General features: G+C 37.2%; 1 protein-coding gene across 1 annotated transcript; it reads left to right on the forward strand.

Moving 5' to 3' along the window:
- Positions 1–635: 635 nt before the first annotated feature.
- On the forward strand, positions 636–15,000 carry HDHD1 (haloacid dehalogenase-like hydrolase domain containing 1; the record flags this gene model as incomplete). Its single annotated transcript, XM_010021295.1, has 2 exons — positions 636–854; positions 14,771–15,000. Coding segments are annotated over 2 exons (449 nt in total), but the record flags the coding sequence as incomplete, so codon positions are not given.
- Positions 15,001–17,274: the final 2,274 nt, after the last annotated feature.

Raw genomic sequence — 17,274 nt, forward strand, 5'->3', positions numbered from 1 at the left:
AATTCAGCCTGTATTTTTCTCTTGCCAGAAACCCCCTGGAAATACAAATGGGTGTGTTCTGCTTCAGTAATCACATGTAAATGCAGAGATGCCAGCAGCACTATAATAATGACTGTAGTGTCTTTGAAGGCGGTCTGAAGCTTCCATTCAAAGACACTGTTGAATAATTAAATCTTTTTTTTTTCCTATTTACATGAAAAAATGTAATGATATCTCCCAAGTACCAGATTTCCTTCCCTTCTATTATTTCTCATGCAAAGAATAGAGTATTTTAATTATGACACTGCTGATAACCTGTATATAAAGAAAGGTGGTGAAAGACCAGGTCCAGATAGTTCTTTATTGTGACCCTCTGTAACCTGTTCTTAAGACAGAAATGACAGCTTGAAAATGCTAGGTGCCTCTGAGGTGATATTAGAAGTCTGGCCTCCCCTCTGCAAATAAAGGGAGGCATTTCTGTTCACTTTGTTATGCCCTCTGACTCCTGGCTGTGCATTGTGACCGTTTATCCTCCTTGCAAGACTGGCTGCTCAGCTGGCTGTACATGGTTTTAATCTTTTGTTTTGTTTTTTGTTTTTTGTTTTTTTTTTTTGTTTTGTTTTGTTTTGTTTTTTGTTTGGTTGTTTTTTTGGCAGATACCGAGCGTCTCTATTCAGTAGTGTTCGAAGAGATCTGTGGGAGTTTTGGAAAGTCCTATACCTGGGATGTGAAATCCTTGGTCATGGGGAAAAAAGGCACAGAAGCGGCACAGATTATTCGAGATGTTCTAGATCTTCCAATAACCAAAGAGGAGTTATTACATGAAAGTGCAATTAAGCAGCAGAAGATATTCCATACTGCTGAATTGATGCCAGGTATGTTTCTCTTCAATGTTTATATATTGTTTATGGAATTACATAAATGCTAACCAAGGTAGAAGTTTTTAACTTGCCTTCCACAAACTAGTTTCTCTTACAGATTCAGTTATATCTCTCTTGTTTCATCAAATTTTACTCAAATCTACCTGTTATTTTCCTGTTAAAGAGATATTTTACCTGTTGAAGGGTACTGATTTTTTTTTTTCTTGTTTACTTGGAGAACAGCTTTTTTTCTGTATGTTTTAAAAGAATTAAAGAGACAGGTTAATGTGCACAAATTCTGTTTTTTAAACCAGTCATTCTTTATAATTATTGTTGGCCACTGTTTAACTCAGCAAGTTAGTTTTCTCTGGCTATGAGAGAAGTACAGATACGCTTTTAAATATGCTTGCAAATGTATGAGCCTGTGGCTTCTTTCAGGTGGGATTAATCTTGCCTAACATGAACACTGAGACTTAAGCATAGTATCTGAGCCAGCTGAGTGTCAGTGGAGAGGGAGGGTTTCTCAGGTTATCCTAAGGCAGGTAAGTTTCATCACCTCTGAAGATAAATGTAATTTACCAGTGTAGGAAGTCTGAATGAGTAGCTTAAGCAGGGTACCTCAAGATGAGCAAAAGGATGAATCTTATCTGTGATGTGAACTCATACTTTTATATTGCATTACATTTACATCTGAAATGCTTAGAGACAAATCTTCAGCCATCCAAGACAAGCAATACCTAAAGCTGGGATTGCTGTTAACTTTTTGTACAGTGTTAAGCTTCCTGGAGCAAATGTTGATAATTTGTGAAAAAAATAAAAAAGAAAGGAGGCGTTAGGAGAGAGGGAGGAATAAAAAAAGTATTAGAGGTGAAACAGCTACATGTCACTATAACAAGTCTAACTTACAACTTTTTCTCTTTGAATGTGTGCTTGTTTGTTCTGACAATCTCTACAGTACATTAATGATGTTTTAATTTTTAGATTTTTTTTTTTATGCCTAGTTTCATAATGCATTAAGAGGATGAAAGTTAAAAATATACGGTATGTTAGGAATAAATGAGTAGCAGCAAAAATAAAATGTGTAGTTTTTAGGCAGCTTAAAAACTTGAGTATTTTGTGTGGCCAACTTAGTTATATCTCTGATGTCTCTTATATGCGAGATTTTTCAAATTGCATCTTTCTCACTTATAGATCCACTTAAAACTAAGTCTGGGAAAACAAGAAAGATGTGAGGGATGTGTTTTTTCATGTCAAACTTCTGGGACTAACTTTGCAACTATATCTTTTGCAAAGCAAACAAACAAAACCTAGTCTGGGCTTAGAAAATGCCAGATGGACAGACTGGCTGAAATGTTAGGAGGCGGAGAGAAGAGTTGCTATAAAGTAACAGCACAGGTAATAGATGCCGTTAAAGTTAATATTCTGTGCCTGCTAGGGATTGTGACTTGAACAGAGTTGCAGAGGTGATGGAACAGATTAGCCAAGGGAACATGAAGTTTTGTGCTGTTCCTTCCTTCAAAAGGAGAATTCTGGGCTTGCTAAAGCTAGGCTATTATAGATAAAACGAGCAAAATACTTACTAGGACAAGCAAGTAAACATTTTTATCACTGCCAGAATTGTTGAACTGATTGTCTTTTCAGTTCAACTAAATACATGTGATAACTTCCTTCAGGCTATTTTCTAAAGCAGAATTTATATAAACTTAAATGCTTTACGCTCACTGGCCATTCTGGGGAGCAAAGGCAACCTTGGTTACTGAAGTAATGGGTTCTGTGCTTTATTTGGTAGCAGCATACAAGATACAAGCTGAATTGCCATGAATTTTGAGAAAACCGGGTTGATATAAGCTAATAATCTAGAAAGAAGTGGCTCCAGGTACTTACTATTTAGTTTAAGGACCGACCTGTCCTGATAACCAGATTTTTTAATCTGATAGTTTTCTTCTGTTCTTTTGTATCTTCTGAGGATATTTATTACCATAATCCTAGTTTGTTTGTTGTATAGCCTCTTCGTGTTCTTTAATTAAGAATGGGCTTTATGCATGTGTTGTGTAAGATGTAAGACAGTGGTGACATTTTGAGTTCACAATGTTCTCTGACTAAATTGGTCTTTCATATAGTTACAAGTAAATATAGGAAAGTGAGGATTTGTTGTCATACTTATGGTGTAAGATGACTCTGTTGTGCTGAGTCTCTGGCTGTCTTTTAAGAGTTAATAGGCAGGTGAGGTTCTGTTATTTTAATCAATTTGTACAGTTTTTTAAAAAAATAATCTTTGAATTTGGTGTGGTGGAGAGCAGTGCTGAATGATGACCAACATTTGAAGAAGTGAGTCAAGCAAAGCAGCACTTGTTTCTGGGGATAGAATGAGCTGTGCATGTATTTGTGCCAGTGATGGTAACTGTTAATCCTCAAATCAAGTAATTTGACAGGTATGCCAGTGATGGTTAAGGATGGTGTGGAAATTGTAGGAATATTGGAGCACACAATTCAATTAGCAAAGCAATTCTTTGGCTGACAGGCTATATCACAGCCATGCCACTTAATGTACAAGAGTTCTGAGGCATTAGTGGTTGAAAATTGAATTTTGACTATTTCAGTGGCTGAACTGACTGACAGGCTTCAATACATCAGGTCAAAAGCTGTGGTCAAAATACAGATTTAATCGATGAAGAGGATATATCTGTTTCTGATATGGAATTTTCCAGTAACTGTTCGAGAGTTTTTCACAGTTGGATTTATTTTTAGTTCTGAAAGAATCTTAGAGAAGGCTAGTTTTGATTCAGTGGAGAAGAGAATTAATCCAAGACAACACTGACAAAATGACAGGGCTTCTACTTGTGCTGCTTTTCTAAATATTTCTGTCAGAGTACAGACATTGTTATTTGCAAGAGTAACATAGCAGGTTTTCAGTTTCTGCAAATGCAGTACTACATTGCAGGGAAGTGGATCATCAGAAGAATAAGGAGTGACAAGTGGAGCAGAAGAAATCCATGCATATGTATGTTTACCTATACATGTATAGGTGTGCTCTTACTTAGCATAAACCCAAAACCCCCAGAAAAATGTAACTCCAAGTTACACAGCTGCCAACAGTTACTCTAATCATGTCAGAGTTATGAAATTAATGCCATAATTTCATAGCAGTTTCTGGGTTTTGACTCATCATCACAGCAAAGCACAGATCCTTAAGGGTTGTGTGGCTGTGTATACCTTTCAGACATGTTCCATTCCTGGGTTATTTTCATGATAGGTGGGATTTCTCTGTGGCAGGTCCTGTTCAGCCAGTGCAGAATGTGATGTGCAAGCTATTTTCCAGTTCAAGTACAGTTGGCTGTCTCTTGCAGACATGAGGAGGTAATTTCATAGCTCGGTTTTAGTACCAAATGAAGCCAGTCAGAAATCACAAAGGAAGAGGGAAAAAAACCAAACAGTTCAGTTCCAGTGGCAACTCACTTTAAAGTTATATGTATTTCTTGAACAGTTCCTTTCAACCAGCAGTCTAGTTTACTCAGCTATTGCTTCCTTGATTCATGTTGTGCCCTTAACTGTTAAACAGACTTCCTACCATGTTATCTTTTCTTTTCCTTGCTGTTATTGTTTTAATGGTAGGAAATCACTAAGTCTATCCATGCTGGGCTCAGTGAGCCTGGTAACCCCTAGAGATCAGTCAGTAAGCTGCAAACTGGGAATGATGCTGTCTGTTTGTCTCATTTCAAACATTTGGCCTTTGCATTAAATCCTAAAGGTTTGCAACCCACAAATGCTTTTATCAGGAAGTCAGCAACACAATTGTCAGAGTCCGAATTGTGTAAAATTTAGTATTTCTATATTTTTCCATGGCCATGCACATGTCAGTGTGTCCAGACTAGAATGAGATTATCAATTTGGTGAATGAGTTGTGTGTGATGCCAGAAGGATCTCGGGTACTTTTTAGAGAATAAGTTGAGAAGGTAGGATTCTTCATTAATAGCCAGTTAAGTGCAGAGTAGGTTAATAGTTTCCAACTCCACTTTTGTAGCTCAGTAAAAGGATAACTTACTATTGCAGATAGCATTTTTTAACAGTGTCTTAGAACAAAAGAGAAATGTGTGGATCTGAGAGTTGTGTTTCCATAGTCTCATGAGATTCAGAAATAGGATTAGATTAGACTAGACTAGACTAGGACTAGACTATTTCAGTTGGAGGGTATTTACAGCGGCCATCTAATCCAATTACCTGAACAATTCAGGGCTGACCAAGTTAAAGCATTCATGGCAATTACACCAAGTGGTGGATGTCCTCATCTCTGTCACTCTGTCGCCTTCACAGCAGCAATGTTGACTTCACTTCAGGATTCAGGGCAAGTGTAGATAATTAATAGCGCTGTGCTGTTAGGCTTGCAATTGTTGTGGCACACCAGACTACATAAAAATTACTTTTAATCAGTTTGTGAGTTAAGTGAACAGACACCTGCTTCTAAGTGATTTATTTTTTTTCCCTTTGTTCAGTGTTCAGAGGCTGCTGAGGTTTTTACCATAGAATTGCTTTTATGAACTTAAAGGATTGTCATTGAATTGGCTAGAAATCAAATCAACTTGACAAAGCTCTGACTGGTAATGTTAGCTTTTCTTTGATTAAAGAGAGAGATGAAATCTTGAACAGCCTTAAGTGTGGTGTGGTATCACATTCAATGTAGGAACTGTATATGATTTTGAAAAAGAGGAGCAGTCTTTTCATACAGAGGCTATATCCGTAAGATTTTAATTTGTGCACAGCTGCATATAAGTTATCAAGACATGCATAATGCATGTACACAGTTAATTTAAACAATGCATGGAGCACTTTGGTTTCCTTTAATCTTTTTCTCAGCAGTAAATCTTTTCTTCCAAATACACCCTGAATGCTCTTGGGCAGCTTGTTTTGTGCAACATTTCAGCAAAATGAAGTGGACTAGTTGTAAAGACCCTTGATTTTGATGACCCAGAGATCAGGTGTACTCTGTTCTCATGCAGTTGGTGTGAGTAGAAAGCTAGCTGTATCTATGCAGCAGTGAATGAAGAGCAATGCTGTGACAGATGTGTGTGAAGATCATGTTAGAGGTAGTGCTCAAAGTCTGCAAAAAGAACGTGAAGCTGTATTTGGGATAATAATTTGTGTGCAAGGTATGGGAAAAAAGAACATGGTGATGAGTATCGTTCTGCCAACAAAAATTTGTCTGCACAGGACAATAGTCTGTAGCTCAAGACAGTGTTCTTTAGAAAAGTCTGTAGCCATGTTGTTTCTTCTGCAGAATATGTTGCATCTCAGGTACAAGACATAACAAGTAGAGTTATATTAGCACAGGCTACGTAGTGTAAGTGAGCTCCAAAAGTATAGCAGAGAATGAAAAACATCATGCACATACATCAACGAAGGAAAAAGAAAACAAGATAAAAAAGCTAGTAGAGTAACAAGCTTGTCGAACTCGATACAAAAAGGAAAACAAAAATGAATATTATTTGGATAAAAGTAAGCTCAGATTAAATAAATAAATAAATAGATTGCACCACCCCCAAAAAACTCAAGCATATGTAGATACAACAAAATATACATAGGATTGCTCATTAAATACTGAGGGTTTTTTCTCTGTTAAAAAGAACTTTGTGGTCATGTTTCAGTACCCCACCCCATTTTTGAAAGAAGCACATTTCTTACTGAAATATTTAGGGAGAGAATCGTTCCTTTGGCTTATAATTACAGTTGACGGTAAAATATATGTGACTAATAGTACTTAAGATTAAATTGCCAAATGAGAGTTGCCTGTATAGGTTGTTAAGGAAAACGAGTATCTTTTCAACAATTAAAATTAACTAGAGAGCAAATCACATTTTGCAATTACAAAATCCAGAAAAAACTAAGAATAGCACAGGAATTTGACTGGATAAATAATCAAATAACAAGTAACTAGCTGGGGAGGGGTGTAAGACAATTTAATAAATAAAATATCCTAAATAAGTCAGTTTTTCTAAAGTATTTCTGTAGTCCACAAAACTTTGTCAATAGCAGTAATATTGTTATTATAATAATAATGATTTGAGGCCTGTGTGAGAGAAGGTTTTAAATGAGAAGTTACATATTTCATTAAACCAGCTGAACTGTGGAGAAGCTTTTGGGCATTGAAAGTCAATCAGTTTTGAAATACCCATTGTTGTGTGTGAACCCAGGACATCCATTTACTGTTTTGGGTTTTTTAAGAGTTCACATGTGTTTGCTGTCTAAAAAAGCAACTATTAAGAGGAAGACACAAAATAATAATTTTTAGTCTAACCAAAGCTTCTATCATTTTTGTACATTCTGCCTTTCATTTACTGTAATAGTTCAGTTTGAACTTGAATCTGAAAATGAATCTATGGGAACTCCATAATAGAACCTGATTTCATTGGCTACTTGATGCTTGCATTTAATTAATACAAAGAATATGCTGTATGGTGTTTGATTTAGTTTTTGGGGTTTTTTTTGTTTGTGGGTTGTTTGGGTTTTTTTGTGGGGTTTTTTGTTTGTGGGGGTTTTTTTTTACTATCTTGAACTAAATTAATCCTGTATTATACTATTTGTGTGATTATTAGATGTCCAACTCATTTGGAGTGTTGGAGTCTATTGCCCACTGATTTCTTTTCCTGGGATTGCGTAATAGTTAAAATACTATTAATTAGAAATTAGATATATGTAGTACCTAGTTGGCACCCAAGGGAGGGATGAAGTGATGCAAGAGAAGTATAGTACATGGTGATGTTCATTAAAGGATTTGCCACTGAAAATGCCACTGTTTCTTTATTGGAGGCTTACTCAGCCATGTAGGAGTTCCTGTAATGTAATTTTGGACCTTAACTTTCATAAAAGCTAGCTTGTGAATTATAGGATACTAACTTCCTATTTACAAGGTGTGCTGTTGCTTAAGAGAAGGCCTTGGGGAGTTCCGTTGTTTGCTTAATTTTTGTTTGTTTTTTTTTTTTGGGGGGGGGTGGTCGTGTTTTTGGGGGATTTTGGTTGGGTTTTTTTTCGGGGGGATTGGTTCATTTTGTTTGTTTCTTTTTTAAGAGCTTTTTCTTACATATCTTATGTTCATCTTTTTATGGTTGAAAGAGATATTAAAAAAGACAGTGGGGCTGTCCATGTAGGCCTGGCCCTTTATGTGACCTTGTTCCTGCAGTCTGTGGTGGCAGTACACAAACCAGCTGCATTTCTGAAGCCAGACTTTTTGTAGGACTCTGTCTGTGCTTGTAAGACCATCAAGCAGTGGATTTTCAGGTTAGGTACTGGTAGGGAGCTTAGAGTGTGGTTGTGTGCATGATGATGTAGTTACGCCTTCAAAATACTTGACTGCAAGCAGAAATAGGAACACCAGAAATCATTCAACTAGTAAACAGAAGAAACTGAAATTGTGCTTCAGTGCTGAAGTGGCATGTATAATCCTCTTCCCTGTCTTGTATGGTTTGCCCGGTTCATGATGGAGATCACTTTTTTTCCTACCTTCTAAAAGCATTCTTATACTCTACTATAACATGTTCATAGAAACTTCACTTTAGGTAAAGAGAAAAATTATAAAATACTTTATAAAAAGTTTGGTTGGAGATTTATATTACGAAAACCAGAAGAGCTTTATATTATATCCTTAATTGTCTTGGAGGCATTTCACAAGAAATAGGTTTGAATCTGGATTTCCAAAAGTGGTATAAGTTAAGAACAGTGATCTGTTCAGTAGTAGAAAAACACAAGAAAAGAGATTGTACAAAGATTTAAAAGAATATCAAGTAAAGCGCAGCAAAAATTTGTGTTGTTCACTGTTCTGAGGTATTCTGTATGACAAAGAGCTCATGTTGTATAAAGCTAAAAGGAAAATAAAGATTTCCCTTGTCTTCCATCACTTTGAATTAGCTCTCAGGAGTTATGTCTTGTTAATTTTCACTTCATAATGAATAATGCTATTTCACTATAAAATGTGATAACTGGAAAAAAAAATCAGCTGTAATAGCACATAAGTAATTAGATAGGGACTATAGTTAGATTGTTTTAGCGTAGCATTATTTGATTTCCTGAACTCTTTCTGTACATGTTTGTATTAATCAGTGAAAAGGAAAATGCGTCAGTTAGCCCAAGGGTTTTGTTGTTTCGTATAAGTCTCAATTTTAGTTTCTGAGTTGATCCAATGTATTAGTCACTGTGGTTTTAGCTGAATCTAAAGAGAACAAACACAATATTGGGAATCTAACAGAGGAATAATATTTTTTTTAAATAAAATTATATATACATGATATGATTTTCAGCAACTGTCAGAACAAAAGTGCTGATCTCTTCCTTTAAAACGCATCTGTGGTCTCAGAAGAAATAACTCCTTTCTGCTGGTTTAATCTGTTTTCTTCTTCTTTTCCCAAAGTTGTTAGCTTGCATGAGAGTGGCTGACGAGGTGAGTGTGGGGCCAGGAGTAATGTCAGCCATGCTTATTCCCACAGAGGGCAGCCCTGGAGTGCTTGGAGCTCCACCTGGGGATGGATGAGGACCCAACTAAAAGCTTATGGGTCAAGATTAAACGGAGAGCAGGGACAGGTGACATTACAGTGAGGGTCTGTTCTAGGCTGCCCAACCAGGAAAACCAAGCAGATGAGACCCTTTATAGACAGATAGGAGCAGCCTCATGTTCACAAGTCCTGGTCTTCAAAACCACCCCGATACGTGTTGGAAGCACAAAAGACTAGGGCATAAGCAATCCAGCAGGCTTCTGGAATATGTTGATGATAGCTTCCTTCTCCAAGCAATAGAGGAGACCATGAGGAGAGGTGTTATGCTGGACCTTGTTCTCACCAACAGCAAAGGGCTGGTGGGGAATGTAAAGTTGGAGGGCAACCCTGACTGCAGTGACTATGAAATGGTGAAGTTTGAGATCTTCAGGGCAGCAAAGAGGCACATAGCAAGCGCTCTACTGTGGACTCCAAGAGAGCAGACTTTGGTGTCTTCAGGGATCTGCTTGTTAGAGTACCATGTTTACCCCATGAGAGGGAGGGAGGGAAGCCCTAGAGGGAAGAGGGGCCCAAGAAAACTGGTTAATATTCAAGGATCACCTCTTCCAAGCTCAGGAGTAATGCATCCTATCAAAGAGGTAGTCAGGCAAAAAAGCCAGGAGGCCTGCATGGATAAACAAGTAGCTCCTGGACAAACTCAAAACACAGAATGGAAGCCTACAGAGGGTGAAAGCAAGGACAGGTAGCCTAGGAGGAATACAGAAAAAATGCCATAGTACTCAATGACTTTTTTGCCTCAATCTTTGCTCACAAGTGTTCCAGCCACACCGCCCAAATCATAGAAAGCAAGGACAGGACTGGGAGAATGAAGAACCAACTGCTATAGGAGATGATCAGGTTCGAGACCATCTAAGGAACCTGAAGGTGCAGAAGTCCATGGGACCGGATGATGAGATTCGCAGGTCCTGAGGGAACTGATGGGTGAAGTGTCCAAGCCATTATCCATCATATTTGAGAAGTTGTGGCAGTCCAGTGAAGTTCCCACTGACTGGAAAAGGAGAAACATAACCTCCATTTTTAAAAAAGGGAAAAAGAAAGACCCAGGGAACTACAGGCCAGTTAGTCTGACCTCAGTGCTTGGCAAGATCCTCCTGGAACCTATGGTAAGATATATCGAAAAGAAGGAGGTGAATGGTGACAGCTAACTTGCCTTCACAAAGGATAAATCATACTTGACAAATGTGGTTGCCCTCTATGAAAGGGTTATAGTGGTGGTGGTGAAGTGAATAGCAACTGACATCATCTGCATGTACTAATGCAAAGCATTTGACACTGTCCAACATGACATCATTGTCTCTAAACTGGAGAGACATGGATTTGATGGATTGATCACTTGGAGGATAAGGAATTGGCTGGATGGCTGCACTCATATTTGTGGTCAATGTCTTAATGTCCAAGTGGAGACCAGTGATGCATGGCATTCCTCAGGGGTCAGTATTGGGACTGGTGCTGTTCAACGTCTTTGTCAACAACATGAGTAGTGGCCTCAGTAAGTTTGCCAACAATGCCAAGCCATGTGATGTGGTCAACACACCAGAGGGAGGGGATATCATCCAGAGGGACCTTGACAGGCCTGTGCAAACCTCATGAAGTTCAGCAAGACCAAGTGCGAGGTCCTGTACCTGGATCAGGGCAATCCCAGGCACAAATACAGGCTGGGCAGAGAATGGATTGAGAGCAGCCCAGACCGGAAGGACTTGGGGATGTTTGTTCTCATCAACATAAGCTGGCAATGTGCACTTGCAGCCCAGAAAGCCAACTGTATCATGGACTGCAACAAAAGATGTGGCTAGCAGGTCAAGGGAGGTGATTCTTTTCCTTTATTCCAGTCTGCTGAGAGCCTGTCTGAAGTACTGTGTTCAGCTCTGGGGCCCCAAACACCAGAGGGACAAGGGTGAAGATAGTGAGAGGGGCTGGAGCATCTCTCCTGTGAAGACAGGCTGAGAGAGTTAAGCTTGTTCAGCCTGGAGAAGACTCTGGGGAGACCTTATAGCAGCCTTGCAGGACCTAAAAGGGGCCTACAAGAAAGCTGGAGAGGGGGCTTTTAAGGGCATGTTGTGATAGGACAATGGGGAATGGCTTTAAGCTGAAAGAGGGTAGATTTAGATTAGATATTAGTAAGAAATTCTTTACAATGAGGATGATGAGACACTGGAACAGATTGCCCAGTAAGATGACATGACAGTAAGCTTCTGTGTCTGTTCCAAAACTTGATATTTAAAGAGATGAAGTAACAGTTTTTACCTTTTTGATTACTTGAAATGAAAGAGTACATTTGGAAAGAAAGCATAGTGATGTGGGATATTTATTCCTGATTTTTTTTATGATTATTTTTATGTTGTACAGGCTAAGATTGTTATTGTATGTGTATATAGGACTGTACCCTTGAGCTGGAAAACAGAAATCCTTATTTCTTTTGGTCTTTCTTTATCTACTGTTTTTAATCAAAGATGCAGAAAGAAAAAAAAAAAATTGCTGCATGTGGCTAAGCTTTCAGTGGGAGGGGCAGAGGACAGTCCCAGGAAGCCTAGCACATGAGTCCCTGTGCTGCATGGGCCTCGATCCCTGACATGGTAGCTACAAGTAAGTTAAAAGTTAGTGAGTTTACAGGAATTTTCACCATACTTCTTCATAGCCACTAATTTTATTTATTTATTTATGTAACTGAAATCTTCATTTGGTTGAAAAACTATGTAGCTGTAGGGGATATCATGACAAAGTTTATGCTGGGGCAGTTTCTTAAAGATCTTTACAACAGTTCCCCACTTCCTCTTCTGTTGTAGTTTTCTGTAAAAAAAACACAAGAAAGATACTAAGAAAGATACTGTTTTCCTAATGAAGAATTGTATGCTGAATTAGTACAATAATTGTGTCAGTTATTTGATGTGGTGGCAAAGTGTCTAGAGCTTTACTGGTGGTAATTGATGCAAACGGAATTATTTTGTTGATCTGTAGCTTTTACAAAGAACTAACAAACCTGGAATGACAATATTTTTCAACTGCTGTTGTCTTGAGCTGGATAAGTTATGCTACCTATTCTTCCATATGCAATTTAATTTTTTTTCCATGCAGCTGATTTTCCCCTTTTATTTTTTAATTTATCTTGCTATGTTTACACATATGCAAATAATAATTTTAAAATGGCATATTTTTATTAAATTGCATTTTCTGAACAATGTAAATCTGTGCTCTATGAAGCTATTAGGTACAACTGCATTTCAGCTCACTTGTAGTGAGGGAAACCAGAAAGACAAAAGTGCACACACACACATTTACACACTAAAATCATGACATGTGCTGGGGGAATATAAGATAATCTTGAAGAAATAACCTTTCTGCAACAGTGCTTTTCTGTGTCTGGCTACCTCCAATAGAAATGTAGAGTAAACATACCCTGTGACAGATGAACTGAAGCTGTGATGCAATGGGACTGAAGAAAATCATCTATCTGTAAAGAACACAACTTTAGAGAAAACTAACTATATCATAGTAAGGGCATCGGAGATAGACGTCTTCTTTCTTGTGGAATCTTTGGACTTCTGTATATTACCACACACACGATGTGCTAGCCTTGGTAAATGTTGCAGATTATTTAGAATGAACGCATTTTATTTTAAAAAAAAAACATGTTAACTACTGCTTTACATTAAGATATCTAATACTTCCAGTAACTTAATATGAATTTACTTCACATGTTTCAAAATGAAAACATGGTCTCTATCTGGAATAAAAAGTAAACTGGTATTTAGCATTGTATTTCATTGAGAGGACACAGTAGCATCATTTGGAAAAAAAAATGCAGTTGCTTATTATTAGGATAACCATTTAAGGGGCCTTAAGGCTTTTAAATGGGTGATGCATTGGCACTGGAGGAGGAATAACACTTGTTATTTCTGTCCAACTGGAAATCTAATATCACAGAAGTGCATGTATTTAAAATAAAGGCTGGCTTCAAATACAAGCATAGAGCGGGAAATATCAGTTATTACTTGGTTGATTAGATTCTGGAGAATAGAGAGGAAATCTGCAGAGGCCACATCTACAGGTCATGCTTCCAAATAGATGTGTTAGTTAATGCACCTATTTGCTAATCTGCACACTTTATTATCAGTAGTAAGTTCTTAAAGTTGGGCATATGACTATTGCCCAGCTATTGGGAAGTGTAGATTAGAGATGCTGGGGTAGCAAAGGAAAGAATTAAATGGGCTTGAGGAGTAGGAATGTTTTGAGGGAGCAGGGACCAGATGTAAGTATAGCAGTGAATTAGGAGGGAGGGAATAAGATTACTTTAGTATAATTGGGCATGAAAAGTAGGATAAGAATTCATGCAGATGCAAAATGAAAACAGAGAATCATTCTCATGTTGATTGAAAGAGTCAAAAGTCAACTGAAGGCTTATCTCCCTGAAACTAATAATCTTGTGTCCAACACAGTTTGGATTCATGCCAAGAAGCAGAGCTGAAATGATTTACAGATACAGAGGGATTTTCGCTTGTGAATTAGTGAAGAGCAGATGTCCACTGTTGTTCTCTATTAGACATTGCTAATTGTTTTGTCTGGGAGAGGTATCCAACATTCAAAATGCTTCAGCGAGGAAGCATTGAAGCCTCTGCGCAGGAAACTCAAAACTTGCACCAAATAACGAAGTATGTTTCCCTCTTACACAGGCTGCTGTGTTTTCACTGTTTGCTGCATTAGCCTTCTAGAGAAGTCTAGATTGGATTGAAGTTTCTGCCCATTAGGCTTGAGGTGTTCATTACTCTGGGTTCACAGCATTAATAGATAAACCTCTGGTATAACAACTGTGACTGACAGCTCTCCTCCTCCGCCCAGTGTTGCTTGCTTTAGTAATTGCAAAAGAGAGAAAATGAGCTGTCTTAGGGCTGGTTTACACCAGTTTAATACCTGATTCAGAAATTAAAACTGTACCATTGAGTGAGAAGAGTAGATTTCTTTGACTTTGATTATTTTTATTTTTTTTTCTTTTCAGGAGCATAACTGTGTAGAATATAAAATGCTCCCCTGTGTGATTTTCTCTCACTTACAGAGAGTTTGAAATAATAAACATACATAACGTTGGGAACATTACTTAATGAGCTTCTAGTGGGTGCAATGATGTTGAACCCATTTTTGGCATACTTTGAGAAAAGTGTCATTTGATGGCAGAACAAATATACACTTCGAGGAATGTTCCATGATTTTTGTGTGGAAAAGGAATGTTTCAGATATAGCAAGAATTTTCTTCTACATTTAACTGATTGAAATAGGTTGTTACATTCAGTAAGACAATGTTGTTGAAATACTGCTAAATAAGTAAGTAGTTGTAAATATTAATAGAGATACCTACATATAGGCACATATATAAAACCCAAAATGTATATATTTGTCTTGCAGGGGTTGATAAGATGATTCGTCATTTACACAAACACAATATACCCATGGCTGTTGCCACCAGCTCATCCGAAGAGTCATTTCGGATTAAAACAGTCAGACACAAAGACTTCTTCAGTCTTTTTCATCATATTGTGTTGGGAGATGACCCTGAGGTGAAGTCTGGCAAGCCACAGCCTGATGCATTTCTAGTTTGTGCAAAGAGATTTCACCCTCCTGCACCTCCAGACAAGGTAAGAAGGGAAGACATTGTCTGAAAAATTAGGAATACTCTCTTTGGACTGTATTTGGATTTGGTTTTTGTTTTGTTTTGTTTTGTTTTTTTTTAATGTGATAAATACTTAGATTATCATACAATATATACATTAAACATTAAAAAGCAGCTTCTGTTTTTAAAGGTGTTTGTGCTGTTGAAGCAAGAGATTGTTGGAAAGTATTGTTTTCCCCCACTATGTAGAATGTTTGTGATGCAGATTGCTCTGATTTACTACTTGGTAGTGTTCAGTAATAGGAAAGGGTAATGATTTTCCATTCTATACATAAATCTGGAAGCTTAACTTCACTTCTCAAAGTTTGGAAACAGTTATTTAAACATAGATCAGTTTAGTTATCATACATTCAGGGCTGATTTACCTCTTAAGTGTCTAGACATTAAAGATACTTCTTTGTAAAGAGGGCATATATTTTTTTTTTATGCCATCTCTTTCCTCTTGCATTCTAAATCTCTGAAATCATAGTTCTTGTTTCTTGATTTAAAACCAATCAGTTTGAGCAATCTTTCTCAAGTAGTAGAGTTGTTTAGTTTCTTTCTCTTGTGTGTAATTTTCCAAACTTGATTCTGAAATAGGAAACTGTAGGGAGAATATTTGAAAGATAAATGGAGGGTTAGTTAAAATAATGTCTTTGCTTTTATTTTAAATTAAATTGCCTTTCTCCTTAAAATACTTTTCTCACTTCTTGTCTGTCCTGAGTAGAACATTAAGTTCTGAAGGTTTGGAGTTTCATTACTACAGAAAAATGTGTTACATACTAATTATTAAAGAACAACTTTGGGTGGATTAGACTGTGATTACTGTTTTCTCAGTAGGATTGTTCAGTAAAGAATGGTTACACAAATACGTATGGAATGATTAGCTAAGATTCTTCAGCTTTTCATACTTTAAGTCGTCACATACAGTCTAAATGGTATTTGGTTGCCTTGGAATACAAAGTGAAATGCTTGATGCAATGTGACATACTATGAACAGTATTAAGCAAACCAGATTTGGTTTTGGTTTGTTTTTTTGTTTTGTTTTGGTTTGGTTTTTTCTGTTGCAAGTTCTCTTGACGTTGTGTGTGTATATACCGCAACTTCATTTAGAAACTCAGATGTTCAGAAAAGGTACACCAAATGTATTGGTCATATTCATGCAGATGGCAGTTGTAATGGACATGGTAGGTACTTTTTTGAGTAGGCCTTGTATGTATGGTACATTCCAAATGTTGAAGAATCTGAGCAACAAGGCTGTAAATCTCAGCACAGAATCAAGTAATGAATTTCGAACATGTTAATACTCAGCGGACAGCAAATACTAGGAAGCAGCACAAGGTTTTGGATGGAGTAAGAGAGAAGTTGAAAGCTTAAACTGCAGCTTAATGTTGCTTTCATATAAAATTATTCTCTCTTGTTTAAGTGTATGTCAAGGGAACAAAAATCAGAGTATGTTCCTGTCATGTTACATGGTATGTTTTTTGTGAAACAGGGTGAGAGGTGTGTAATGCATGCTTTCATTGACTGCAGGTGTGGCTGTAAGCTGTTCTGTAATTCTGAATGTAAAAGCGCAGAAAGTATTGAGATTTTAGATAAAGCTGGGTTGTAACTGGTATTGTGTCTGAAGGAGAGGTAAGGAAATTGAATGTCAGCTGTGTTAATGACAAATTAACTTGTTTTTTAATGTGAGGAACCTAAGACTAAGATCTAGAGGGACAGCTTTCCCAAAACGCTTACTTTATTTGGCTCTATTTCAAAAACGTCACAACGTGGTAATAATTAAAAAGGATAAACCCATTAAAAACCGAAATCAAACAGCAACAAAGTCAGTGACACTTTTGTAGGTATCTTTATTTATTCATCAGTAAATAGCTTTAGCTGTGTTAACAATGAAAAAATATTTGAAGATACTAGTAGCATCTGTATTACCTTTGAAGCTTAAAATTACTAAGTGTATGTTAGACAAAATTTCAGAGTGTTCACGGTAGTTTTGTATAGTTATTTTCTTTAACCAGATAATTCAGCTGAACTATTTTTTTGTCGCACAGAAGTCACAGATGTCGAAGTGTGGGTATTTAGTATAAGCACAGAAATTCCAAGAAGAAAATGAATACAGTACACATGAAACTATATGAAATGTTAATGACCAATTGCAGTGTAGTCATAGCATCTGCAGTGTTAGTCCCAAGCAGTAAACTAACAGAGCTACAGGTTTGGATTTCATGCTAAAGATCAGTAACATGCAAGGTTGCAGGGG

This window comes from Nestor notabilis, unplaced genomic scaffold (genome assembly GCF_000696875.1).
Source record: "Nestor notabilis isolate BGI_N333 unplaced genomic scaffold, ASM69687v1 scaffold6269, whole genome shotgun sequence".
Lineage (NCBI taxonomy): Eukaryota > Metazoa > Chordata > Aves > Psittaciformes > Psittacidae > Nestor > Nestor notabilis.